At 44.4% G+C, this 27,286-nt stretch overlaps 1 protein-coding gene across 2 annotated transcripts in view; it reads left to right on the forward strand.

The window, feature by feature from the left end:
* CCDC69 (coiled-coil domain containing 69) overlaps positions 1-26,861 on the forward strand; it is a 42,896-nt gene extending 16,035 nt beyond the window's left edge. Inside the window, exons 2-9 of one of the 2 annotated variants that reach the window (XM_055285587.2) lie at positions 2,632-2,707; positions 6,958-7,064; positions 9,552-9,639; positions 20,350-20,423; positions 21,819-21,920; positions 22,370-22,489; positions 23,472-23,569; positions 24,299-26,861. In XM_055285587.2, the coding sequence (XP_055141562.1) occupies positions 2,632-2,707; positions 6,958-7,064; positions 9,552-9,639; positions 20,350-20,423; positions 21,819-21,920; positions 22,370-22,489; positions 23,472-23,569; positions 24,299-24,476 (843 nt within the window). In that variant the 3' untranslated portion in view covers positions 24,477-26,861. The remainder of the gene's footprint in view (positions 1-2,631; positions 2,708-6,957; positions 7,065-9,551; positions 9,640-20,349; positions 20,424-21,818; positions 21,921-22,369; positions 22,490-23,471; positions 23,570-24,298) is intronic. The other variant, XM_055285588.2, reaches the window with a different exon arrangement.
* Positions 26,862-27,286: the final 425 nt, after the last annotated feature.

The raw sequence follows: 27,286 nt of genomic DNA on the forward strand, positions 1-27,286 counted from the left end.
CCTGCCTAATTTTATATTTTTATTAGAGAGAAGTTTTTGCCATGTTAGTCAGGTTGATCTCAAACTCCTGACTGCAAATGATCCGCCCACATCGGCCTCCCAGAGTGCCAAGATTGTAAGCATGAGCCACTGCACCCAGGCCTGACTTGTTTTTTAAACTGTTTCTTAAAATTGAATCTAGAACGTCTTCTTCCTTCCTTTTTTCCTTCCTTTCTGCGCTTTCCCTTCCTTCTCTCTTTCTTTCTCTTCTTTGTAAGAGCATCTTGAAAAGCATACAAAAGGGCTTAAATTTTTTTTACCCAAATCCTGGTCCGGTGACCACCGCCAGACATCAACCAACTTTTCACCTCTCCAGCATGAAATGAGAAAATGATGGTGTGAGCGAGTGTGTAATGTTCAGTAAGCATGTCAGTTCTCCTTTCCTGGAAGACTGTTCTTAAGCTTTTCCTTACTATATTTTAGAAGATTAAAATGTCCTTTATTTTATACAATGATAATAATAATCTACAAATAGTTAGGCTGGGTACAGTGGCTCACGCCTGTAATCCCAGCACTTTGGGAGGCCAACGTGGGCGGATCATGAGGTCAGGAGATTGAGACCATCCTGGCTAACACGGTGAAACCCGTCTCTACTAAAAATACAAAAAATTAGCTGGACGTGGTGGTGGGCACCTGTAGTCCCAGCTACTCGGGAAGCTGAGGCAGGAGAATGGCGTGAACCCGGGAGGTGGAGCTTGCAGTGAGCTGAGATTGCGCCACTGCACTCCAGCCTGGGTGACAGAGCAAGACTCCATCTAAAATAATAATAATAGTAATAATAATAATAATAATATACAAATAGTTTTTTTCAGCATCCTTGCTTATCAGCCCATATCAACTCTCCCATTAAAAAATATTACTCATTTGGCCAGGTACAGTGGCTCAGGCCTCTAATCCTAGCACTTTGGGATGCCAAGGTGGGCAGATCGCTTGAGGCCAGGAGTTCAAGACCAGCCTGGCCAACATGGCGAAACCCCGTCTCTACTAAAAATACAAAAATTAGCCAGGTGTGGTGGTGCCTGCCTGTAGTCTCAGCCACTCTGGAGGCTGAGGATCACTTGAACCCAGGAGGCAGAGGTTGCAGTGGCCGGAATCGCGTAACTGCACTCCAGCCTGGGCAACAGAGCAAGACTCTGTCTCAAAAAGAAAAAAGGTCGAGTGTGGTGGCTCACACCTCCCAGCACTTTGGGAGGCTGAGGTGGGTAGATTACAAGGTCAGGAGATCGAGACCATCCTGGCTAACACAGTGAAACCCCATCTGTACTAAAAATACAAGAAATTAGCTGGGCATGGTGGCACGCACCTGTAGTCCCAGCTACTCAGGAGGCTGAGGCAGCAGAATCACTTGAATCCAGGAGGCGGAGATTACAGTGAACCGAGGTTGTGCCACTGTACTTCAGGCTGAGAGGCGGAGGTTGCAGTGAGCTGAGATCACACCACTGCACTCCAGCCTGGGCGACAGAGCAAGACTCAGTCTCAAAATAAGTACATTGATTAGTTAATTAAATTTTTAACCAATTACTCATTTATGAAATCTGGGAGCCACTGACACTGCTTTGTGATGCGGAAAGCCCTTTTGTATTAGTTATTCCTCTTAGAGGTTTGGGACTTTCAGCCCCACCCGACAACCTCTGGGGAGGGGAGAGGGACTAGAATGTCGAATTGATCACCAATGGTCAATAGTTTAATCAAGCATGCCTATATAATGAAGCCTCCATGAAAAACCCGAGAGGATTGGGTTTGGAGAGCTTCCGCATAGCTGAACACATGGAGGTTCCTGGATGGTGGCCTCCAAGGAGGGCATGGAAGCTCCCTCCCTTTCTCCCATACCTTGTCCTATGCAGCTCATCATCTGCATCCTTTGTACTATCCTTTATAATAAACCAGTCATTGTAAGTAAGTGTTTTCCCAAGTTCTGTGAGCCACTCCAGCAAATTAATCAAACCCAAAGAGGTCAAGGAAACCTCAACTTGAAGCCCATCTGTCAAAAGTTCTGGAGGCCCAGACTTGTGACACTATCTCCAGGTAGATAGTGTCAGAATTGAATTAGAGGACACCCAGCTGATGTCCACTGCAGCACTGATGGGGAGAGCCCCTCCCACACACACGGAATTCTTCTTCTGTGTGGATGATTGTTGTGGTGTGAGAACAGAGGAAAAATGGTTTGAGTTTTCTCCAAACAAAAGTCATCCCTAAATTGTGGGTCGGGAGGTTTTTAGGGCACCTCAAGTGCATAGCTGGAGTGAGGGTAATAGCAGGTCTGGCCAGATCCTGGGAGAAGAAAGAGGTGGTCTGAGAGGCCCCCAGGGATGGCAGCAGGAGCCAGACTGCAAGGATCTAGGGACAGGTCAAGCAGTGTCAAACCCCTGAGGGTTTCCCTGATGGGGATGAGAAGTCCTGTTCTGGGGCCCCTCCCCTGGTAAAGGGTCTGCTGCCTGGGGCTGCGAAGCAGCCTAATGCGCAGGTGTGGGGCAGGGTCTGGTGTAACTGAAGGTCCTGCCTTGCCTTTGGAAGAGTCCCACTGTTGCAGCCCGTCCTCGCATTGACCTCCCACCCTCTACCCACGCCTCACTGTTGTCTCATTTCTTCCAGAAGCGCCAAGAACCAGAACCAGAACAGCCACCCAGACCAGAGTCCCAGGAATTAGGTCCCCTCAATGGGGACACAGGTGAGTAGCCAGCCCCACAAAGGCCCCAACTGCCAACTATGAGGTTCCTACCTTATAATCAACACAGATGATATAGCTACTGAAATATATCATGAGATCTTAGATAGGTTACCTTAATAGGAATATCGTGTCTAAAATCAGGGAGGTAATAGTCCTGACCTGTGCTTCCCTATTCTAGGCTGTTGATACCACACCTAGAGTGCTATATATGTTTCTGGAAAGTACATTTTTAGAGGGATCCAGAAAAAAATTGGAGGGAGTACAACGGAACAAGATCAGACTGGTGAAGAATCTGGAAAACATGTCCTATAAGGAACAGTTAAAGGAACAGAGAATGTTCATCTGGAAGGAAGATGTCGCCATAGGGAGGGAGGGAGGGGTGGGAGCAAGGGTTGAAAAACTGTTGGCTACTATGCTTAGTACCTGGGTGACAGGATCGTTTGTATCCCAAAACTCAGCATCACCCAATATACCCAGGTAACGAATCTGCATGCGTACCCCTAAATCTAAACAAAAGTTGAAAAAGAAAAAATATTTATATATAAAATAAGTTAAAATCCATTTTAATTTGTAATGGATCATCTGGGAACCTTCTAACTTGAATATCTAATTTTCTTTTTCAAATGAGTAGAGCTAAATACAGTGCAATAATATTTATTTTATTTTGTTTTCTTTTCTTTGAAATTTGCACAGTATGAAAATAAAAATTACTACATCCAGAAAAAAAAATAGGTTGCCATAAAACAACAATTTTCTCCACATGTCTGAGGTGCCCTAATGGAGCAGAAAGATGAGCCTTGCTTTGTGTGATACAGAAGTCAGTATTAAGATCTCAGGGTAGCAGGAACATGCAGGCAGAATTCAGCTCAATCTCAAAGAATTTTTTGTGTGGTTGTTGATTTAAAACCATCAGAGCTACCTGGTGATAGGAGGAGCTCCCTATCTCTGAAGGTATTTAGTTACAGCCTAGAGGCTGTTGGGAATATTGTAGGTGAAGTTCAAGTACTGCATAAGTAATTGGACGACAAAATCCAATCTGATTGTATATAAGAATTATCCAGGCCAGGTGCGATGGTTCTTGTCTATAATCCCAGCACTTTGGGAGGCCAAGGTGGATGGAATACTTGAGCCCAAGAGTTCAAGATCAGACTGGGCAACATGGTGAAACCCCGTCTCTACCAAAAATACACACACAAAAAATTAGCGGGGTGTGGTGGTGTGCCTGTAGTCCCAGCTACTTGGGAAACTGAGGTGGGAGGATCACCTGAGCCAGGGGGGTTGAGGCTGCAGTGAGCTGTGATCGCAGCACTGCCCTCCAAACTGGGCAACAGAGCAAGACCCTGTCTCAAAAAAAGAAAAATTATCTGGAGAACTTCAAAGATGCAGATTCTAGGGACCTACCACAGACCAACTAAATAAAAATATCAGAGAATGGGCTGAAGAAGCTGCATATTATGCAGCCCACTCTCTGGGCTGAAGCTTTTACTTAATAATTCTGATTTCCAATTTTTCTTGAAGAATCCAAAGAAGAACTGGCAATGTATGCCTTCATGTCAACCAGGGGCTGGAGCCGGAAGCAGCCGCCTCCTCTTTGGCCGGCCAGGATGGGGCTCGGCAGTTGGCTACAGAGCCATATTTTCTGAAGAAAAATATAAATATATTTATATTATATAAATATATATATACTAAATATATATGTTTATTTTTATTTTATATTTTTATTTTTTCAAGACGGAGTTTCGCTCTCGTTGCCAGGCTGGAGTGCAGTGGCAGGATCTCGGCCCACTGCAACCTCCGCCTCCCAGGTTCAAGCGATTCTCCTGCCTCAGCCTCCCAAGTAGCTGGGATTATAGGCGCCTGCCACCATGCTCAGCTAAATTTTTTTGGAATTTTGGTAGAGACGGGGCTTCACCATGGCCAGGCTGGTCTTGAACTCCTGACTTCAAGTGATCCACTCACCTCGGCCTCCCAAAGTGCTGAGATTACAGACGTGAGCCACCGCACCGGGCAGAGAGAGAGAGAGAGAGAGAGTTCTAATAAGCTTCTCTCCAGTTGTGGTCAATCTGGTACTAATCTTGCGGACCAAAATTTGAGCCAAATGAATTGTGAGAATTCAAGGTTCTCTGATCTTAACTGTTGCCATCACCTGACATCTGTCTATCTGCTTATGGCCTCTGGGACTCGGGCACCAGCTCACTTCTCCTATCCTGACGGGACTGACCAGCATTGGGATCGTCCTCATCCTCACATTTCTTCCATATCCATTGCCAGACCTTGCTTATGGAATTTTCTAATAATAATGCTAACATTAATAATGCCAACAACACTAGTATTAGGCTCTAATGCTTGTCATGAGCACTGACAAACATTTAGAGAACATTTCATGAATAATAAGGAATATTTATTGAGCACTTCCAAAGTGCCTGGCACTGTATTTCTTTCTTTCTTTTTTTTTTTTTAGATAGAGATGGGGTCTCACCATGTTGCCCAGGCTGGTCTCAAGCTCCTAGGCTCAAGCAATCCAGCCTCCTTGGCCTCCCAAAGTGCTAGGATTACAGGCGTGAGCCTCTGCAATTGGCCTGCACCAAGTTTTTTTGTTTTTTGAGACGGAGTCTCTGTGGCCCAGGCTGGAGTGCAGTGGTGCCATCTCAACCTCCACCTCCCAGGTTCAAGCGATTCTCCTGCCTCAGCCTCCCGAGTAGCTAGGATTTTTTGTATTTTTAGTAGAGACGGGGTTTCACCATGCTGTCCAGGCTGGTCTCAAACTCCTGGGCTCAAGTGATCCACTCACCTTGGCCTCCCATAGTGCTGGGGTAACAGGTGTGAGCCACCGCGCCTGGCCTACATTTCCTTTTGTGCACAAGCAAGCAGGATAAGGTGGTAGTTAGGAGTATTTGCCATGGAAACAGATTATGTAGGTTCATATCCCTGCTCCCTTAATTTTGAACTGGGTGACCTTGAACAAGTTAACAACTCCTCTGAGCCTCAACTTCCTCGTCTGTAGGATGGGTGTAATAATATTACTCACGACTATTGGGTAGCTGTGAGGAGCAGGTGAGTCATCCCTCTGAGGCACTTGGAACAGTGCTGGACATGTTGCAGGCATGGTAAGCTCTCAGTCCTCCTATCCTGCTTCTATTATTTTTATTGCCATTGTTTCCTGATTTAATCATCTCAGCCTCACTCATGTGGTAGGTGCCATAATTATCCTGATCCCATGTATTAGGTAACTGAGGCACAGAGAGGATGGCTACTGCCTTAGGTCATACCTAGCATCTGATAGACTCAGCGTGGCATTGGCAGGGCCTGTTTTGGAGTTTCCCTAAGCAGGGGCTAGACTTCCTGGTTGTGTTTCCTTCCTGCTCTCAAGTAGCACCCTCTACTACCAGCTGAGGAGACACTAAAGGTGAGGGGCCACAAACTCAGATGCTCTTGGGACCCAGCAGGTGAAGCAAATGACATGTGGCCCTTTGTATACATTTTTAATAATAGCAGGAGGTGAAGACTGTAGCCAACTGCAGAGCCCCATCCTGGCCGGCCAAAGAGGAGGCAGCTGCTTCCGGCTCCAGCCCCTGGTTGACATGAAGGCATACATTGCCAGTTCTTCTTTGGATTCTTCAAGAAAAATTGGAAATCAGAATTATTAAGTAAAAGCTTCCCAGTTATTAAGTATCAACAACTAATTTTTAAATCTGTTGCCCAGACTGGAATGCAGTGGTTCAGTCATAGCTTACTGCAGCCTTGAACTCCTGTGCTCAAAACCATCCTCCTGCTTTGGTCTCCCTAGTAGCTGGGACTGCAGGTGCATGCCATCATGCCCAGCTTTTTTCTTTTCTTTTCTTTTCTTTTCTTTTCTTTTTTTTTTTTTTTTAGAGATAGGGTCTCACTGTGTTTTCTAGTCTGGTCTCCAACTCCTGGTCTCAAGTGCTCCTCCCACCTCAGCCTCCCAAAGGGCTGGGACTACAGTTGTGAGCCACCGTGTCTGGCCAGCAACTAATTTTTAAAAAAATGGGGTAGAACATGGAGACCAGAGGACCAAATGAGACCATTGGCTTATTCCTTGAAAGAGGATCTCCAAATCTAAAGAGACTCAAGGGGCTGTCTCTGGAGACTGGTCCCACCTGAAATCATTCTTGAGGCAGAGACCAGCGTTCTCATCCCTTAGCCCCATTTCCCACACTCTCTCTGCCATCTCTGACTATACTTCCACTCTGTGAGATTTTTTTTTTTTTTTGCTTTTTCATCTCTAGCTATAACTGTCCAGCTTTGTGCATCAGAGGAGGCTGAGCGGCACCAGAAGGATATAACCAGAATTCTCCAGCAACATGAGGAGGAAAAGAAGAAATGGGCACAACAGGTAAGTCCAGGTGTCCCCACCCTCTGTCTTTCTCCTGCTCAGCTAACTTTGGTGAATCCCAGAGTGAGTGCCTACCTTAGGTTTTTGTTGCTGTTGTAAGAGTCCCTTACTCATTTTGCCAAGAAGGGAGTCCTTTATCTGTTAAACACATATTTTTATCAGGGCACTGTGTGCTGGGCACATTGGTTAAAACAAGCAGAGCTGGCAGCTGCTTTCATGAAGCTGAGAGTCTATTTGGAAAGAGTAAAAGCTGTTGATGCTGCTAGATTAATTGCCTTTCTGGGCCCACCTCATGGTTGGGTGGGACCACAGAACTCATTCTGGCTGATGCGTTATAGAAAGAAGAACCAGTGTCACTTCTAGGGCAAGCATTTAGTTGCCAGTTCAAGACCCTCAAGGTCTTTCTGTCTAGCTAAGTGACGGGACTGTTGTAATGGCCGCTCCATCAGCCTGATCTCTGGATGATTATCCCTGGATAATCCTGGATAATCCCTGGCAGCAGAGCTCCCTGCCACACAAAATGGGTTGGTAGTGAGGGCAAAATAAACCTTTTAAGCCACTGAGACTTTGCCATTGTTTGTTATGGCAGCATAATTTAGCTTATCCTGACTGAGATGGGACATCAGATGCTAAACGCAGTTACACAGAAATACTTATTGCAATTAAAAGTGCTATGAAAAGTTTATAGTGCTGTGAAAGGACATAAGAGAACCCTCAACCAAGGCTGTGGGTTCAGAGAAGGCTTCTCGAAAGGGATGACACTGAGGCTTTAAAATTACCCAGAAATGAAAATTGAAGGACATTCTACAGAATTTCCAGCCTATATTAGTCAAATGTCAAGGCCATGAAACATGAGGAAAGACTGGGGAACAATTCTAGATTGAAGGACACTAAAGTGATGGGATGACTGAATGTAACCTGCAGCCCAGGATTTCCTTTTCCTCATTCTAACTTGGTCACTCATCCTTCGCCTCTCTTTGCCTCCATTTCTTCCTTTATCAGAGGGAGTGGGTAGAGTAGCAGGAAAGATTTGGTGGTGTACACACGTTTTCTCTAAATTTTCTTTAGTTTAAATTATAAATATGAAATATGTTCAGGTAAATATTCAAAATTCTGAAATTTAAATTCACTTCTTTAAAATGGATCTGGGCCAGGCACGCCTATAATCCCAGCACTTTGGGAGGCCAAGGCAGGCAGATCACCTGACGTCAGGAGTTTGAGACCAGCCTGGGCAACATGGCGAGACCACCGTCTATACAAAAATACAAAAATTAGCCCAGCCTGGTGGCGCATGCCTGTAATCCCAGCTATTTGGGAAGCTGAGTCAGGAGAATCGCTTGAACTTGGGAGGCAGAGGTTGCAGTGAGCTGAGATCACACCACTGCACTCTAGCCTGGGTGCAGAGCAAGAATCCATCTCAAAAAAAAAAAGGCTCTGTAGTTACAAACTAATCACTCTATTAAATTGCATGGTTATTTATTACTAAAAGATTTTCTGCTAGATTTTATTCACCCAGTCGACTTGTTGGGGGAGATTACTATGTGCAGGGAGGGTACGGCCTCGGCACTGTCAGGGGTACAGGGAGAAATCGGGTCCAGACCCTGCCCTCAGGTGTTCGCTGGGTGGAAGGCTGCAACGAGTGCCCCCACACACATTAAAATGGTCTTAGCTTAGATGCATTTTTCAGAAACACACCTTTTATGAAAGGTAAGTTAACTGTATGCAGCTGCCGGTCTTTAGTTTGTTTTGGTAGAGTTACCATGGTAATGTCATTTGGCCCTGACTCTCACCTGTGGAATTCCTTAACCTTGAGACTTGTAAGGGCCTCGGGTATTGTCATGTTGAGTCCCTTTATTATACAGCGGAGGGAGCTCATTAGACAGGAACTCAGTGGTATGCTGGGGCTAGAACCCCTTTATGTCATGCCTTGCCTCAGGATATGCCCCATCAGCTGTACCTTACAGGTGGCAAAGGGACTGGAAAACATCTCAAGTGCGGGACAATGAGAAGGGCTGGGAGGGTTCAGCCTGGAGAAGAGAAATGTTGGGAACACAGGCCACTGTGCTCAGATCGCTGAGGGGCTGCCTGGGTTGAGGGAACAGTCTGGCTCTGTGTGACCCCAGAGGGCAGATCTGGGACCTGATGGTAGTAGTTGGAGGTCGCTTGCAACAGCAAGCCTTACACAAGCAGAGAAACACCATGGGAGGCTTCCTGCTTTGAGTAAGCATCAGGATTAGAATACTCCTACATCCTTTTCCATGTAGATAATTATATGGGAACCCCCTGCTAAACCCTAAAAAAGGCAAATTCTGCCATGCCTGCTGTGTCTTGGAAGTCTTGTGTCCTCTCTGGGCATGGCATTCCCATCCCTCAGAGGAAGGGTTAGGACTCTGGTCACCAAGTTCCATGCAGGCCCAGGTGAGGGGATAAGAGATGCTGTGCTGACCCTGCTCAACCTTAGTCCTGCCCGGGACTCTCTGCCCCCAGGTGGAGAAGGAAAGGGAGCTAGAGCTTCAGGACAGACTGGATGAGCAGCAAAGGGTCCTGGAAGGAAAGAATGAAGAGGCCCTGCAAGGTAAGGGTAGAGATGTCCCACTGGCTAAGGTGTGGGAGGTGCTTCCTTCTGGCCCCACCTGCCGAGTTCACCTGGGCTCTCCCACTGGTCTCTCCCTGTCTGTCTGATCCACAGGCAATTGACTCAAACCTACAGGATCCTTGGCCCTAGAGGGGTGATGGACTTTTCCTTTGGGGCATGGATTTAAGAGGCTGGCATCAAGCTTTCTTTTTCCTTATTCGAGAGGTATTTTTTTCTTTCCATTTAAAAAGCAATCCATGTTTATTAAGGGAAATTTGGAAAACCCAGACAAATAGAATAATTTTTAAATACACATATTCCATCCCCACGATGATGGTAGCTCTTATTTATTGTTAGATTGATTATTTTGAAAAATAACTGTCTTTCCTCTTATATCACCAAATGTGATCATCATAGAAAATTTGGAAACTGTAGATTAGACAAAAAGATCTTACAGCACAGTGGTTAATGTCTCATTCTTGGCTTGGCATAGTGGCTCACGCCTGTATTCCCAGCACTTTGAGAGTCCAAGGTGGATAGATTGCTTGAGCCCAGGAGTTCAAGACCAACCTGGGCAACATAGCAAGATGCTGTCACTATTAAAAATAAATAAATAGATGATAGATAGATAGATAGATAGATAGATAGATAGATAGCTTGAGCCCAGGAGTTCAAGACCAACCTGGGCAACATAGCAAGATGCTGTCACTATTAAAAATAAATAGATAATAGATAGATAGATAGATAGATAGATAGATAGATTGCTTGAGCCCAGGAGTTCAAGACCAACCTGGGCAACATAGCAAGATGCTATCACTATTAAAAATAAATAGATGATAGATAGATAAGAGGGAGGGAGGGAGATAGATGGATGGATGGATAGATAGATAGATAGATAGGTAATCAAACTTTCCAGTTTGGTAAGATATATAGATAGATAGATAGATAGATCGATCAATCTCATTCTCTAGAGCTCCAGTCCCTGGGTCTAAACTTCATCTCCACTGCTTACTAGCTCTGTAACCTTGAAGAAGTTACTTTACCTCCCTAATAGGTTGTTTGTAAGAATTAAACAATTTAATGATAGATAGACAGAGATAGAATTTAGAACAGTGCAAGATACTTAGCAATAATTCTTCGCACTGATTTTATTATTGAGAAAATTTAAATCATAATTCCACCCAGAGTTAGCCACTGTTACGCCTTTGAAATAGATTCCTTCCATTTCTTTTTCTGTATATGTACATAGAATATACATCTATACACACACACTTTGAGGAGGGGAGGTAAATTATTTTTTTCACTTTGTGTTGCATTAGCATCCTGTTATTAAATTATTTTTTTCACTTTGTGTTATATTAGCATCCTGTCATAAACATTAAATGATAAATGTCATTAAACATTAAATTTGGTATAGAAGTCATTAAACTTCTATACCAAGAGTTTTAGTAACTACATAGCATTCCAGTATGCACCCTTGTTCATTTAACTGAGTCCCTTTGTTAGGCATTTAGGTAATTTCAAGATTTTTGTCATTGTTTATAACAGCAATGTACTTACATAATGAACCCCGGTTTTATAAAATCTTTGTCACATTCATGATTTCAGTGTTAGAATAACATCCTAGTAGAATTGGTGTGGTAAAGTTTATGTATATATATTTTTTATTCTGGTAAAATAGACATAAGATTTACCATTAGTGACATTTAGTACATTCACAGTGCCATCACTCCAAAAGGAAACTCCCACCCACCGAGCAGTCACTTTGTTTGTTTTGTTTTGTTTTTTTTGTTTGTTTGTTTTTTTGTTTGTTTGAGACAGGGTCTCGCTCTGTTGCCCAGGCTGGAGTACAGTGGCGCAATCTCGGCTCACTTCAACCTCCGCCTCTTGGGCTCAAGCAATCCTCCCCCCTCAGCCCTCTGAGTAGCTACAGGCGCATGCCACCATGCCCAGCTAATTTTTATATTTTTTTGTAGAGATGAGGTTTTGCCATGTTTCCCAGGCAGGTCTCAAACTCCTGGGCTCAAGTGATCTGCCCACCTCGGCCTCCCAAAGTGCTGGGATTACAGGCATGAGCCACCGTGCCCAGCCTAAGCAGTCACTTCTTATCTTGCCACTAGCCCCTGGCAACCACCAATCCACTGTCTGTCTCTATGGCCTTGTCCATTCTGGACACGCATATAAACGGGATTGTATAACCCATATGATCACCCACATCTGACTTCTTTCACCTTGGAATGTTTCCAGGGCTCATCTGTGTTGCAGCATGCATCTACACTTTGTTTCTTTTTATGGCTGGGTAATTTGCCATTGCACAGACACACCACACTCTACCCATTCATCATCAGTTGATGGACACCTAGGCTGCCTCCACCATTTAGCCACTGTAAATAGTGCCACTAGTACAAGCACCTACTTGAACAGCTGTTTTCAGTTCCCCCTGGGTGTACACCCAGGAGAATTGCTAGGTCATATGATCATTCTGTGCTTAACTTTTTGAGCAACTGCCAAACTGTTTTCCAGAGGGGCTGTACCACTTTATATTCCCATCAGCAACCCACAGGAGTTCCAATGGTGGCACGTCCTTTTCAACACTTGTTATTTTCTGCAACACCTGTTGCTATCCTAGTGCATGTAAAGTGGTTTCACATTGTGGTTGTGATTTGCATTTCCCTAATGCCTAATTCTGTTGAGCATCTTTTCATGTGCTTCTTGGTGACTTGCGTGTCTTCTTTGGAGAAGGTTATGTATGTTACTGATGTTACTGAAATTGACCTTGAAAATGCTTTACTGATTTTTCCTTTCATTATCAGTATTCGCATGACCTTTCCCCAGAATTATTTATCTTCTTAAAACATGGCTGTGGCTGGGTGCGGTGGCTCACGCCTATAATCCCACCACTTTGGGAGGCCGAGGCTGGTGGATCACAAGGTCAGGAGTTCTAGACCAGCCTGGCCAACATGATGAAACCCCATCTCTACTAAAAATAAAAAAAAAAAAATTAGCCTGATGTGGTGGTGTGCACCTGTAATCCCAGCTACTCGGGATACTGAGGAGGCTGAGGCAGGAGAATTGCTTGAACCCGGGAGGCAGAGGTTGCAGTGAGCCAAGATCTCACCACTGTACTCCAGCCTCGGTGACAGAGCAAGACTCCATCTAAAAAACAAAACAAAACAACAAAACACATGGTTGTGATTATTTTAGATGTAGAAGTGTATATCCTGTTCTTTTCATTTAACATTGTATCAAATATGTTTCCAAGTAATTATGCTGCTACTAAAATGTTTATAAAGGCAAGACCATAAAGTACATGGCTTTCCTTATTTCTTGTGAGTCTAGACCTCTAGATCTCAAAACAGCTTTTGCATAATTTTGCCCGTATTTCACATTATGTCCTTAGATTTACCCAGATGGAATAACTAGAACAGAGGTCTGAATGATTTTAAAAATCTTGAAACATATTGCAACATTAGCACACATTATTGCAAACATTGTGAAATGGAATTAAAGTCCTTGCCTGGAAATTGAAGAATTGTGGTTTTGTGGGTGTGGGTGTGTGGGTGTGTGGGTGTGCGTGGTTTTGTTTTTTTGTTTGTTTTGTTTTGTTTTTTTTGAGACAGAGTCTCGCTCTGTCCCCCAGGCTGGAGTGCAGTGGCATGATCTCGGTTCACTGCAACCTCCGCCTCCTGGGTCCAAGCGATTCTTCTGCCTCAGCCTCCCAAGTAGCTGGGATTACAGGCATCCGCAACCAAGCCTGGCTAATTTTTGTATTTTTAGTAGAGACAGGGTTTCACCATGTTGGTCAGGCTGGTCCCGAATTCCTGACCTCATAATCTGCCTGCCTTGGCCTCCTAAAGTGCTGGGATTACAGGCATGAGCCACCTCGCCCGGCCGAAGAATTGTGTTTTAATGATACCATACCCTGTTGAACTGGGGGTATCCTTCACCCTCCTTGAATCTCGGTTCAGTTTCTCTATCTCTAAAATCTACCTTCTGTACCTCACAAGACTTTATGGGAAAACAACTTTATTCTCCAAGCATTGCTTTGATATTATTTTTAGTGTTACAAATATATTAATAAGAAGAATTTCCTACTGTAAAACCCAGAGGAGAAGAGATTGCCTGTCTTGAGTTCTTCCCATCAGTCAGAATTCTTCTATAGTTATTTTTAAATTGCTTGGCACATATTAAGTGCTACATAAGTTTATAATGAATGAATGAAAGCACAGCATGGTGGAAATATATGAGATTTTGTATGTCTGGGGAGAGGTACACAGATAACCAGGAGGGACTAGTGGTGGTTTTCCACATTCGATGACCCTTTGTTGTCTTTTTTTTATTTTTTAAATTATCATATAGTGAAACTGACTCTTTTTGAGGGGGTGTGCATTTTCATAAATTCTAATGCATGTATAGATTCTTTTTTGTTTGTTTTGTTTTGAGATGGAGGCTCACTCTGTCACCCAGACTGGAATGCAGTGGCGCAATCTCGGCTCACTGCAACCTCCGCCTCCTGGGTTCAAGCAATTCTTTGCCTGAGCCTCCCGAGTAGCTGGGATTACAGGCACGTGCCACTATGCCCAGCTAATTTTTGTATTTTTAGTAGAGACAGTGTTTCACCATTTTGGTCAGGCTGGTCTTCAACTCCTGACCTCGTGATCCACCCCCCTCGGCCTCCCAAAGTACTGGGATTACAGGCATGAGCCACCGTGCCCGGCCACATTATAGATTCTTGTAATCATCACCACAGTCAGGATACACAACAGTTTTATCACCCCCAAAAAGCTGTCTCAAACTACCCTTGTATTCACATCCTCCTCCCCCCCAACCCCTGGCAATTACTGATCTGTTCTCCATCTCTGTAGCTTTGTCTTTTCTAGGCTATTACATAAATGAAATAATACAATATGATTTTTTATATTGGCTTCCTTCATGCATCATGACGCCTTTGAGGTTCATTCCAGTTGTTGCATATCTCAGTAATTCGTACATTTTCATTGTGGAGTTATATTCCATTGTTTACTCATTCACTGTTGCAGGACATTTGAGGCAATTATGAATAGAGCTGTTCTAACATTCGTGTGCAGGCTTTGTGTGGACATAGGTTTTCATTTATCTTGAGTGAATACACAGGAGTGGGCTAGGTCATATGATAAATGTATGTTTAGCTTTATGAGAAACAGCTAAACTGTCTTCCAGAATGACCACTATTTTATATTACCATCTGTGATGTATGAGTTATACTGTTCCTACTTCATGCTAATACTTGTTGTCACTGGTTTTTTATTTTAGCTGTTCTAATAGGTGTGCAGTAATCTTCGCCATAGGTTTAATTTACATTTCAATAATGACTCATGTGCTTATTTGCTGTCTACATATCCTCTTTGGTCAAATGTGTGTTCAGGTCTTTTTCCCATTTAAATTAACTTGTGTCTATGTTCATGAGGAATATTGGCCTGTAGTTTTCTTACACTATCTGGTTTTAGTATCAGGATAAAGCTTGCCCCATGTAGTAATGTCCCCTCATCTCTTTCTGGGAGAGATTATATAGAATTGGTGTTATATCATTTTTACATGTTTAATAGAATTTTTCAATGAAATAATCTGTGCTCGGGCATGTCTTTCAAAGTGTTTAACAACAAATTCAATTTCTTTTTAATATTTAAAGGAATTTCAGGTTATATACTTCACCTTGGGTGAGTTTTGGTCATTCTTTTTTTTTGAAGAATTGGTACATTCATCTAAGTTGCTGAATCTAGGTGCATAGGATTGTTCAGCATATTTCCTTAATATCATTTCATATATCTGTTGTGTCTGTAGTGATATTTCATTCCTGATATTGGTCATGTGTGTGTTCTCTTTTTTCTTTGTCAGTCTTGCTTGAGGTTATCAATTTTATTAATTATTTCAAAGAACCAGCGTTTGGTTTCATTGATTTCCCCACCCCACTCCCCTTATTTTACCATTTTCCATCTCCTGGTTTCTGTTATTTTTATTTCCTTCCTTCTGTGTGCTTGCTTTATATTTGGTTAGCTTTTCTTTTTTTTTTATTTATTTATTTTCATTCTTCTTCTTTTTTTTTTCCTGAGACAGGGTTTTGCTCTGTCTCCCAGGCTGGAGTACAGTGTCATGATCATAGCTCAGGGCAGCCTCAAACTCCTGGACTCAAGCAATCTTCCCACCACAGCCTCCTGAGTAGCTGAGACTATAGGTACCCCACCACACCTAGCCAGCTAATTTTTAAATTTTTATTAGAGGCAGGTCTCTCTCTGTTACCCAGGCTGGTCTCAAATTCCTGGTCTCAGCAATCCTCCTGACTCAGCCTCTCAAAGTGCTGGGATTACAGGTGTGAGTCACTGGGCCTGATCCCTTTTCCTGATTTCTTCAGCTTAGAATATTGATTTGAGACCTTTCTCCTTTTCTAATATAAACATTTAAAGCTATACATTTTCTCCTAAACTCTTCTTTACCTGCATCCTACAAATTGATGGTTTTATTTTCATTTTGTTGAGTTCAAAATATTTTCAGTCTTATTTTCCTTGAGACTTCCTTTCCGGCACTGAATATGTGGAAGTGTATTTCCAAGTGTTGGGAGATTTTCTGGTTCTCTTTCTGTTATTTGATTTCCAGTTTGATTGCATTACAGTCAGAGAACATAGTTTGTATTTTGCTGCTTTTATAGTTTGTTAAGGTTTGTTTTATGACTCAGGGTATGGTCTATCTTGTTTCATGTATACTTGAAAGGAATGTGTATTCTGCTATCGTTGGGTTGAGTTATTTTAGAAATAAATCAATTAGATAAAGTTTGGTTGATGGTAGTATTCAGTTCTATATTCTTGCTGATTTTCTCGCTGTTTTATGTGGAATGCTGAGGAGTGTTGAAGTCTCCAATTATAATGTATATTCGTCTATGTCTCCTTTCAGTTCTTTATCTGCAAATCATATAGCTACTATGACTTTCTGTTGATTAGTGTTTCTTTTTCCACCCTTTTACTTATTACCTACCTATAACATCTATTTAAAGTGGGTTTCTTGTAAATAGCACATAGTTAGTTGGTGGGTGGTTTTTTTTTTTATTTCAACTTTAATTTTAGATTCAGGACACACGTGCAGGTTTGTTACACAGGTATAGTACATGATGCTGAGGTTTGGGGTATGAATGATCCCATCAGGTGGGTTTTTAAAAACCCATTCTGACATACTCTGTGTTTTATTTGGTATGTTTAAGCCATTTAATTTACTGTTTTTATCGATAATGTTGATGTTCATAATGTTGGGTTGAGGTCTACCATTTTAGGATGTGTTTTCTGTTTGTTCTCGTTGATCTTTATCCTGTTTTCCCTTTCCTGCTTTTTTTTGGAGTATTTGAACATTTTTTAGTATTCCATTTTAACTTATTTATTGTCTTTCTTACTGTATCTTTGTATATTTTTTTAATGGTTACTCTAAGAATTACAATATACTTAACAATCTACTTAGAGTTGCTTTTTTTTTTTTTTGAGACAGAGTCTTGCTCTGTCACCCAGGCTGGAGTGCAATGGCATGTGCTGGACTCATTGCAAACTCTGCCTCCTGGGTTCAAGCGATTCTCCTACCTCAGCCTCCCAAGTATCTGAAATTACAGGCACCCACCACCAGGCCCAGCTAATTTTTGTATTTTTAGTAGAGACCGGGTTTCACCATGTTGGCCAGTCTGGTCTGGAACTCCTGACCTCAGATGATCCACCCACCTTGGCCTCCCAAAGTGCGGGGATTACAAGTGTGAGCCACCATGCCCAGCCTAGAATTGCTGTTTTACCACATCTGATGGAATGTAGAAAGCTTAGCATCATGTAGGTTCCTCTGTTCTCCCCCATTTTTGTTACATTTATCTCATGTATTACATCTACATACATCTAATGCCCCATCAGACAAGGTTATAATTTTTGCATTTAATCATCAATCATATTTTAAAGAGCTCAAGGGAAGAACAGTCTATTGTATTTACTTAGGTCTTTACCAGTTCTGTTATTCTTCCTACATTCTTGAAGTTTCAAGTTTCAAGTTTCCCTCTGGTTTCATTTGAAGAATTTCCTTTAGCAATTCTTTTAGAGCAGGTTTGCTGGTGATGAATTCTAAGTGTCCTTCATCTGAGAATGTCTCGATTTAATCTTCTTTCCTGAAGGATATTTTCACTACATATGGGATTCTGGGCTTTTTGTTTTGGTTTTGTACTCCAAAAGAAAGCAGGAAAGGGAAAACAGAGGATAAAGATCAGCGAGAACAAACAGAAAACACATCCTAAAATGGTAGACCTCAACCCAATATTATGAACATCAACATTTTCCAGCAGTTTTTAAATTTTTTTCTTCTGGTCCCTGAGGTTTCTGATGAGAAACACACAGTTATTCAAGCTGTTGTTCCCTATACGTAGTGTACCATTTTTATCTGGTTCCATTCCACACCTTTTCTGTGTCATTAGCTTTTGGAAATGATGTTGTCTGGGTGCGGATTTCTTTGGGCTTACTTTGGAGTTCAGTGATCTTCTTTAATCTGTAGGTTTATGTTTTGGCAAGTTTGTGGAATATTCAGTCATTCTTTCTTCAATTTTTTTTTTTTTTTTGCACTGCACCCTTTTTCCTCTAATTCTTTCACTGTGATGATAGAAATGTTAGCTATTTGGGCATTATCTTACAGGTCTCTGAAGCTCCATTCATTCTTTTTTCTAATCTTTTTTTCTCCTCTATTGTCCAGATCAGATAATTTCTATTGATCTATCTTGAAGTTCACTGGCTCTTTCTTATCATCTCATCTCCATTCTGCTATTGATTTCACCTAGCAAGTTTTTATTTCACTTATTATACTTTTTAGTTCTAAAATTTCCTTTTGGTTCTTCTTATTAACTCTATTTATTGCTAAGACTTTCTATTTTTCTATTATTCCTAAAAGTATATTCACTCTTACTTTCCTTTTCTCTTTTTCCTTCTTGCCGTCAGTGGCAGAATACCCATACTTATTGGAGTCTTTTTATACTGATTACCATAAAAACTCTGTTACTAATTCCCACATCTATAGGATCTCAGTTTAGGCATCTGTTGAATATCTTTTCTCAAGGGAGTTTTTTTTTCTGCTTCTTTTTAGGCTGAGTAATTTTGTATTATATGCTGAGAGATTTGGGGTTGTATCCTGGACATTTTAAATATCTAAATACATGAGATTCTGGGTTTGTTTAAATCTGTTGGGTCAGTGGTACTTCAAATTCTGGTCTTCTTGCTCAGTCTGCTGCTACCATTTACTTTTCAGTCTGCAAATAACTGCAGAGTTCATTCTGTCCAGGTTTTATAGCTACATTCAGTAGGAGAAACTGGATGGAGTGTGCTTCCTTCATCTTACCTGAAACCAGAACCTGTCTTGATAGGCAAATTAACAAATTAGGCCAATAATTTTAAAAAGTTAAGGCTGTAATTTTTATATGATAAATTGATATTATATATTGAGAAATATTATATATTGATAAATTCTTATCAATTTTTTACTACTCTACCACAGTTATATTACTGAACATTATTTTTTCTTTTTTTTTTTTTTAGGAGACAGAGTCTCTGTTGCCCAGGCTGGAGTGCAGTGGCATGATCTCAGCTCACTGCAACTTCTGCCTCCTGGGTTGAAACCATTCTCCTGCCTCAGCGTCCTGAGTAGCTGGGACTACAGGCTTGCGCCACCATGCCAAGCTAATTTTTGTATTTTTAGTAGAGACAGAGTTTTGCCATGTCGGCCAGGCTGGTCTCAAACTCCTGGCCTCAAGTGAGCCTTCCACCTCAGCCTCCCAAATTGCTGGGATAACAGGCATGAGCCACTGCGCCCGGCCTTGAACATTATTTTTTTCATCACTGCCAGATACCTGGCTGTTTGGCTGTATTAAACTTTCCTGTCTCCTCTGTTCTATTTCCCATTCTGCCCGTTGATTGTCAGTTGCCTATTGTCTTTTTTCAACTGAGACAAGGTTGGAATTTTCCAAAAGGAACTTTATGAAGGAGATAGGATGATACATACAACTGTATTGATTTGGGGAATGATGATAATTTCAGCTGTGTACAGCACCGCCCTGTCTGTAAAGCCCTTGCACGTCCTTCTCATGTGATCCTCAAATGACCCCTTTGAGACAATCAGACCCAGTTTATTGATCCCATTTCACAGTTGAGGTAACAGGACTTTTAGATGTCTGATGTGATCTTCTCAAGGTCTCTCCATTTTGGAAAGGCAGAGCCAGGACCAGGTGGATTTCCTAGCCACAAATCCAATGTACTTACTGCAGTTTTGTGCTTTAGTTTGATGACTAAGGATTTAATGATTTTGTGATTTGGCTAATCCAGTTTACAAAGCATCGTCCTGTGCATTTTCCACGGCCCAAAGTGGTCTTAGGTGAACATGCTTGCTGCAAGATCTTTGGATCTTAGCCTTAGTGAGGTGTGGATGGCACCCGCAATCTGGTAGTGTTCCTCCTAGGCTATAGTTTATTTCAATTTCCATGAGGTTTTATTAAATACCTAGTACATTTCTGGCACAGCCCCCAAGCAAGCCTAGGAGACAGAAGGATGAATAAGACCGTTCCTAGACTCCTGGCCTCTATGGGCCCCAGTTAATCATCTGAACCTTCCTGGCCATCAAGGGGCCTGCCAGAAAGCTTTGGGGAGAAGTGTCTGAGCTTATGGCGTTCTCCTTTCCCTACAGTCCTCCGGGCCTCATATGAACAGGAGAAAGAAGCGCTTACCCACTCTTTCCAGGAGGCCAGTGCTATCCAGCAGGTGAGAGGGGCTGGGTCGTGTCGGTCTCGGATGAGGGTAGGCGAGGACCAGTGGGAAAGCAGCATGGAGCCCCAAGGCAGCCAAAACTGATTACATGTGCCTAGGAGTGACGGGCTGAGGTGATTGTCTTCTGTGTATCCAGGCCCCTGGATGTGGTAACCAGGCTATTAGCTCAAGAGGACTGAGTGTGAAATTGAGTTGGGCCTATTTTTCCAGGGACTACTGGGGAGATCTTGGAGAGGCATGGGCCAAGTGCCACAGTGGGATTAGATTCATGGGTGGATGCACAGGGACCTGTGGAAGGATGCAGGGAAGCATCTGACTCAATGTGGCTGTGCAGGAAAGATTTCCTAGAGGGAGTGAGATCTAAGCTGGAGTCTGAAGGATGGGTTGGAATTCTTTGGTAAAGAAGGGTAGGAAGGGTGCCTCAGGCAGAAAAAAAGCAATGTGTTCAAAGACATGGAGGAAGAAGGAAAAATATGGAATACCTGAGGAACTGAAAGATGTCCAGGATGCCTGGGGTATGAGTTTCAGTGGGAGAGGGGACTAAGGCTAAGAAAGTGAGCAAGGGCCAGAGTGGGAGCCAGTGAGCCACCTTAAGTGGTTGTGCTGTATCCTAACGGTAATGATCACCGTTCAAGTAGAGGAAGTTCTTGGCAGTAAAACGGTTTGGAGATAAGAATTTACCCTGCAGCTGGGGGAGTATTGTGATGTTTGGCTGGAGGAGAGGATGTATAGAAGGAGCAGTGAGAGGCAAGCTTGGAAAAATTCATTGAGCCTGGTTTGGATGGGTTTTGAATGCCAGGCTAACAATGATCTTTTATAGCAGGACACTGTCCCCTACAGTATGGGGAGCCATTAAAGGCATTAAAGCAAGAGGTGGGGGTGGTATGTTCCTTTCCTCTCCTCTCCTTCTCCCTCTCCTTCCTCTCCTTCTCCCTCTCCTCCTTCTCCCACTCCTTCTCCTTCTCCCACTCCTTCTCCTTCTCCCACTCCTTCTCCTTCTCCCACTCCTTCTCCTTCTCCCACTCCTTCTCCTTCTCCCACTCCTCCTCCCTCTCCCTCCCCCTCCTCTTTCTCTCCCCCTCCCCTCCCCCTCCCTCTCCTTTTCCCATTCCCTCTCCCTCTCCCCCTGCCTCCCCCTTCCCTCCCCTCTTCTTTTCTTTCCTCTTTTCTTTTCTCTTCTTTCTTTCTCTTTCCGGCATGCAATTTTGCACTGAAAGGGCTGATAGATCTCAAGCAGTGGTCGAATTATGTTGATCTTGCATTGTCATGTAGGTAGCCCAAAGACAGATTGAAGAACCCAAAACTGTTCTCCCTCTGGGATGTGGCAAAGTTCACCTATAGCCTTTATGAGGCAGGCTTTGATTGTCTCCGCCCCACTCCCTGCTCCAGGAGACCATAGACAGACTGACCTCACAGCTGGAGGCTTTCCAGGCCAAAATGAAGAGGGTGGAGGAGTCCATTCTTAGCCGAAACTATAAGAAACATATCCAGGTAGGTGGCAGCACCCTGGGGGCTTTTCCTCCTTGAATCTCCAGGGAGGTCAGGGCCAGGAAACAGGAAAGACCAGTCCTTCTTCAAGGACAAGACTCAGACCTGACACTCTTACCTACACAAGGGCCTGGAAATAAAAGGCCCAGAGAGCAGCATCTGGAATAGTAAAGTGCTCACATTCTGGATTCAGAGAGAACTAGGTGCACATAGCAAACCTGCCACAGCACAAGTGACTCAACCTATCTGAGCCACAGTCTCCTCATCTGTGGTGCTAGTACATGTCTCAAAAGATGTTATTCGGATACAGGGAGATAAAGCATATTAAGCACTTAACATGTGCTGAGAGAGGAAGGTGGGTGACTTGTGAAAGTCCAACTATGAGTTTCTGGCAGAATGGAGAGGAGGGAGGTAGCCTACTGGCCTAATGAGGTCACTCTGTCCCTGTCTAGGATTATGGAAGCCCCAGCCAGTTCTGGGAGCAGGAGCTGGAGAGCTTACACTTTGTCATCGAGATGAAGAATGAACGTATTCATGAGCTGGACAAGCGGCTGATCCTCATGGAAACAGTGGTCTGTGGCTGGGCGTGGCTGGGGGATGCAGCCTTAGGCTCCTGCTTTCTTGGTGTTTCCGTTGTAAAGCATGCAGAGGGGAGGTGGTTTGAGGAGGTCCCAGCCTAGTTCACTCAGCTTTGACCTGCCACCTGTGCTGACCACTGAGCATGGTCTGTGGCCAGGCTGGGTCAAGCAGTGGTTCCTTATCATCGAGTCCTGTGCCTTTCGAGGCTACTGACATTGCTGTAACTTGGGTGACACTAGGGCAGGTAGCATTGAGAACGCGGGAGGACAGAAGCCTCAGAAACCCTAGGGTTGAATCTAAGCAGAGATTATGTTGCTGTGGAAGAAGTCTCCTTGGCCTCCTGTGTGCCATACAACTTATAATTAAAAAAATAAAACTAAGGAGTTAACAAAAAGCTGCTGACTTTTAATTTTGCCACAGGAGAATGTTTAAAAAAAAAAGTCTTACAGGCACTACCATCTCATGTCACCATCCGTTCTTTTCTCAGGAAGGAAAGAGGGTGGGAGGGAGATGGGGAGCCAGGGTGTGTGCCCAGGGAGCCCTGGGGGCTTGAGTCATGTGACACGGAATCACCCACAGGGCTTTATTTTAATCAGATCATCTCAAACATTCCCTGTAGATTTGGTTCGCTCATTTTTGGGGAAACACATAACAGACAAACTTTTATTTATATAGATCATATCCTTCTGACTTTTGGAGAACAAAACACATTCTTTCTTCCATGAACTCATGGTGATATGAGATGGTAGGGCCTGTAATTTTTTTTTTTTACCATTCTCCTGTGGCAAAAAGCCAGCAGCCCTTTGTTAACTTTTTAGTTTTATTTTTTTCTAAGTTACCTTATTGCTCCATGAAATGTAACATCTAGTCTAGAATGAATCAGTGCTTTCAGTGACCACAGATAAGAGGGAGGTGACAGCACACATCGTGCAGCGTGAGTTTGGCAGCGTTCTGAGCTCATTCTCATTGTTATAGAAAGAGAAAAATCTGATATTGGAGGAAAAAATCACGAGCCTGCAACAGGAGAATGAGGACCTCCATGTCCGAAGCCGCAACCACGTGGTCCTGTCAAGGTAGCTGTCTTCCTGCCTCCTTTCCTCCCATCCCCACCCTATTTGCCAAAATTTCCAGCTGGGAGAGTCTTAGATAGGCCTGAGGAATGGACTGACAGGTGGGCCCAGGGCCTATTTAGGGAATGTAGATCCTCTTTCCCTGGGAGTCAGGAAACCCAAGGGGGCAGCTCTGCTCGGAAACCAAAGTCCCAATGCCTTGATTAGTATCTGTTTGTCTGTGTCCTGGCTGAGTGTACTCCGTGGGAAAGCCCAATATAGGGAAGAGGAAACAGGAAATTTATAGTGCACCAGGTCTAAGTGGAATGAATCAGTTCTTAGGGCTTAGTAAATAAGAGCTAGTATCATGTGTCAAACATAATTTATTGAATACTGTACATATTTTCCCATCTAATCCTCATAATTACTGTAAGAGCTGGGTCCTATTCTTCTTCTTCCCGTTTTACAAATGAGGAGACTGAAATTTAAGAAGAATGAATAACTTATTCAAGATTATATAGCTAAGTGGTAGAGCGGAGATTTGGAGCAGCTCAGAACTGCCTGCCTGTCTGTGAGGCCCCCGCTCCTTGGTCAACAGATTGAATTGCCTCTTGTATACAGGCCAACAAGGAGGGCAGTGGGGACCCTGCAGCAGGCTGCTGGTCCATCTAAGGAAGGCTTCCTGGGGGAATGGGTTGGTCTCTGTGGCAGCTGCTCCCAGTAGGCAACCCTGGGCTCTGTGTGCATCCACAGGCAGCTCTCAGAAGACCTGCTTCTCACGCGTGAGGCCCTGGAGAAGGAGGTGCAGCTGCGGCGACAGCTCCAGCAGGAGAAGGAGGAGCTGTTGTACCGGGTCCTTGGGGCCAATGCCTCGCCTGCTTTCCCCCTGGCCCCTGTCACTCCCACTGAGGTCTCCTTCCTCGCCACATAGGGTGCAGGGCCTGGGCCCATCACAACGCCTGAAGTCACAGCTCCTTCCAGGGTTTTTCTGGAGAAGACAGCAGGAGCCTCTCAGTTCTTTTCCAGGAAGGAACGAGGGTCGGAGCGAGATGGGGAGCCTGGGTGTGTGCCCAGTGAGCCCTGGGGCCTTGGGTTACATGGAATCACTCACAGGGTTTTGGAGACCCCGAGAAGCGTCTTCCCTTGAGTTGGCCGAGGGAATAAGCAAGAGGAGACATTTCCTCCCTCCCCCAGCACTCTGTCCCAATCCAAGAAGTTCCGAGGCTTTCCCAGGGGCAGCCTGTGTCATGTTGGCCATTTGACATAAAGGAGACAGCCCCTGGTCTCAGCTTGTCAGCTCTGCTGCCAACTCGCTGACTTGTCAACTTCCTCTAGGTGTTCCCACTCCACCCTGGCCTGCTCAGAGCCTCAGTTTACCCCTGCATTAAAATGGTGGGGGGACTGGTCAAAGGACTCTTATGTCACTGCAGTGTCCCATTCTAGGATTGTCTGAAGGCCAGAGTAGGGGTTGGGGGCAGTGTGGACAAACCCTGCAAATCAGAGTGAGGAAGGTGAGTGATGGGGAGGGGGTCTCTGAAGTCCCTTGGGGCTGACAGGGCCAGGCAGCCTCCCCAGCTGAGCACCATTCCTGGGCCAGAGTCGGGTCCACCAAGGGACAGTAGCCAGAGCTCCTCTTCCTTTACCAGGCAAGGCGCATCCCCTCAGCCCTCCTGGCCCTTCAGTCTTGGTGCCACCTGGGCACAGGGGCAAGCTTGGTGGTTCTGAGTCCATTCATCTGTCAGAGCTGGAACCTCATCCCTGCACAGATGAGGAAACTGAGGCATGGAGCAGTTCCCACAGTCAAATCTAGATCTCATCTATCATCCAGGTCTTATCCTTTGCTCTGTTTTTCTCGTCAGGCTCTGGAAAAGCAGATCTGTGACTTCATCTTCCTCTCCCTGGCCCTCACCCACTTAGTTTCTTTTTCACTCCTGCTCCCTGCCTTAACTCCTCCTCCCACTGCCCCTGATCCCAGGCCCAGGCTTTTACGACCTGGTGCTCAGCTTCCCCATCAGTGACGAGGGGTGGCTAGAGTAACTAACCTCAGCAGGCCGTCCAGTCCTGATAGTCTGTGGATTTCAGATCCTTCTCAGGAAGCTTCATGTCTACTGGAGACTATAATTATAACTCCTGTTCTGCTTACAGCATTTGCAGCAAAGGCTTTCCATACCCCTCCCTCGCCTGGTCCTCATAAGATCCTTGAAGCAGGTTCCTATTCCTCATTGGCAACACGGCAAACAGATCACAGGAGTCAAAGGGCCTTGCTCAAGGTCCCCAGCTTCAGCCCCAGGCCCTAAGCCAGCATCAGAACAGTCAGTCTGCATTTTTCATCAGTCATTCTATAGTGACATCATCCCAGACTGCCTTCTGTATTCCCCTGTGTACAGTCTCCTTCTGTTTCTAGGTTTAGAAGTTCAGAGGTGACTGTGTTTCTTCATTTCCACAGCCAAATGGGGGAAGAGGTGAGGCTAGGGGAGTGGTGTGCTGATTCTCCAGCCATGGTCAGACAGGTCATCCGGGAGCCTCGAGGAAAGCCCTGGAGGGAATCACATGTGGACTTTCTCATGAAGCTTTTTGCAAAGCACAGCTGCGATACACTAGTTTGTTGAACTAATGTCCAGGAGTAGACATGATTGGTGGCCAGGTTATTTGGGGACACCTAAACAGATCAGCAACCTCAATGACTTCTCAGAACCTTTAATATGCCAATGTGTGTGGCAAACTTACAAGAAGGGAGCTAAGTATCCAGCCTCTCCCAAACCTCTTTGAGCAAAGCTTCTGTCCCTCCCACACCTCTCACCTCACAGGCACATCAGGCTGCAGAATGCGCTTTAGAAAGCATTGTTTTAGTCCGGGCGTGGTGGCTCACACCTGTAATCCCAGCACTTTGGGAGGCCGAGGCGGGTGGATCACAAGGTCGGGAGATTGAGACCATCCTGGCTAACACGGTGAAACCCTGTCTCTACTAAAAAAATACAAAAAATTAGCTTGATATGGTGGTGGGCGCCTGTAGTCCCAGCAACTCTGGAGGCTGAGGCTGGAGAATGGTATGAACCCGGGAGGAAGAGCTTGCAGTGAGCCAAGATCCCACCACTGCACTCCAGCCGGGGTGACAGTGAGACTCCGTCTCAAAAAAAGAAAAAAGAAAAAAGAAAGCATTGTTTTAATTGAGAGGGGCAGGGCTGGAGAAGGAGCAAGTTGTGGGGAGCGAGGCTTCCCTCATGCAGCCTGTGGTGGTTGTGGGAAGGAGATCAACTTCTCCTCACTCTGGGACAGACAATATATGGAAACTCTAAAAAGAACATGCGGCACCTTATTTATGTGGCTTCTGTGTTTTTCTGGGAGGGGGGGAGGTGGGTCTTCACAAGGACTTCTGCCGGTGGTGGGGATCTCTGAAGAATAAATCTGGGGCCTCGGTAGCCCACTCATGGTTCTGGGCACCCTCCTCAAGTACCAAAGCCCCACTGGCCCTTGCTTTGCCGTAATTGTGGATGTGGGGCCTGGGGCTAGGTTGAAGGCTGGATTAAAGGATGGCCTTCAAAATAGACCAAGGCTTGGAGTGAGGCTGAGGTTGAAGTGGTGAAAACAGAGGGATGGGGTGAGAGAGTGCGAGGAATGAATGAGAAGGTGCCTTCTGCACTGCAGGACCCCTCTTTGGCATCAGAAACACTGAGGTTCCCACAGGTACCTACCCCTGCTTCTGCCTATTGCTCCATATCCAGATGCCTGTGGCCAGGGAGG

This window comes from Symphalangus syndactylus, chromosome 7, assembly GCF_028878055.3.
Source record: "Symphalangus syndactylus isolate Jambi chromosome 7, NHGRI_mSymSyn1-v2.1_pri, whole genome shotgun sequence".
NCBI classification, from domain to species: Eukaryota; Metazoa; Chordata; class Mammalia; order Primates; family Hylobatidae; genus Symphalangus; species Symphalangus syndactylus.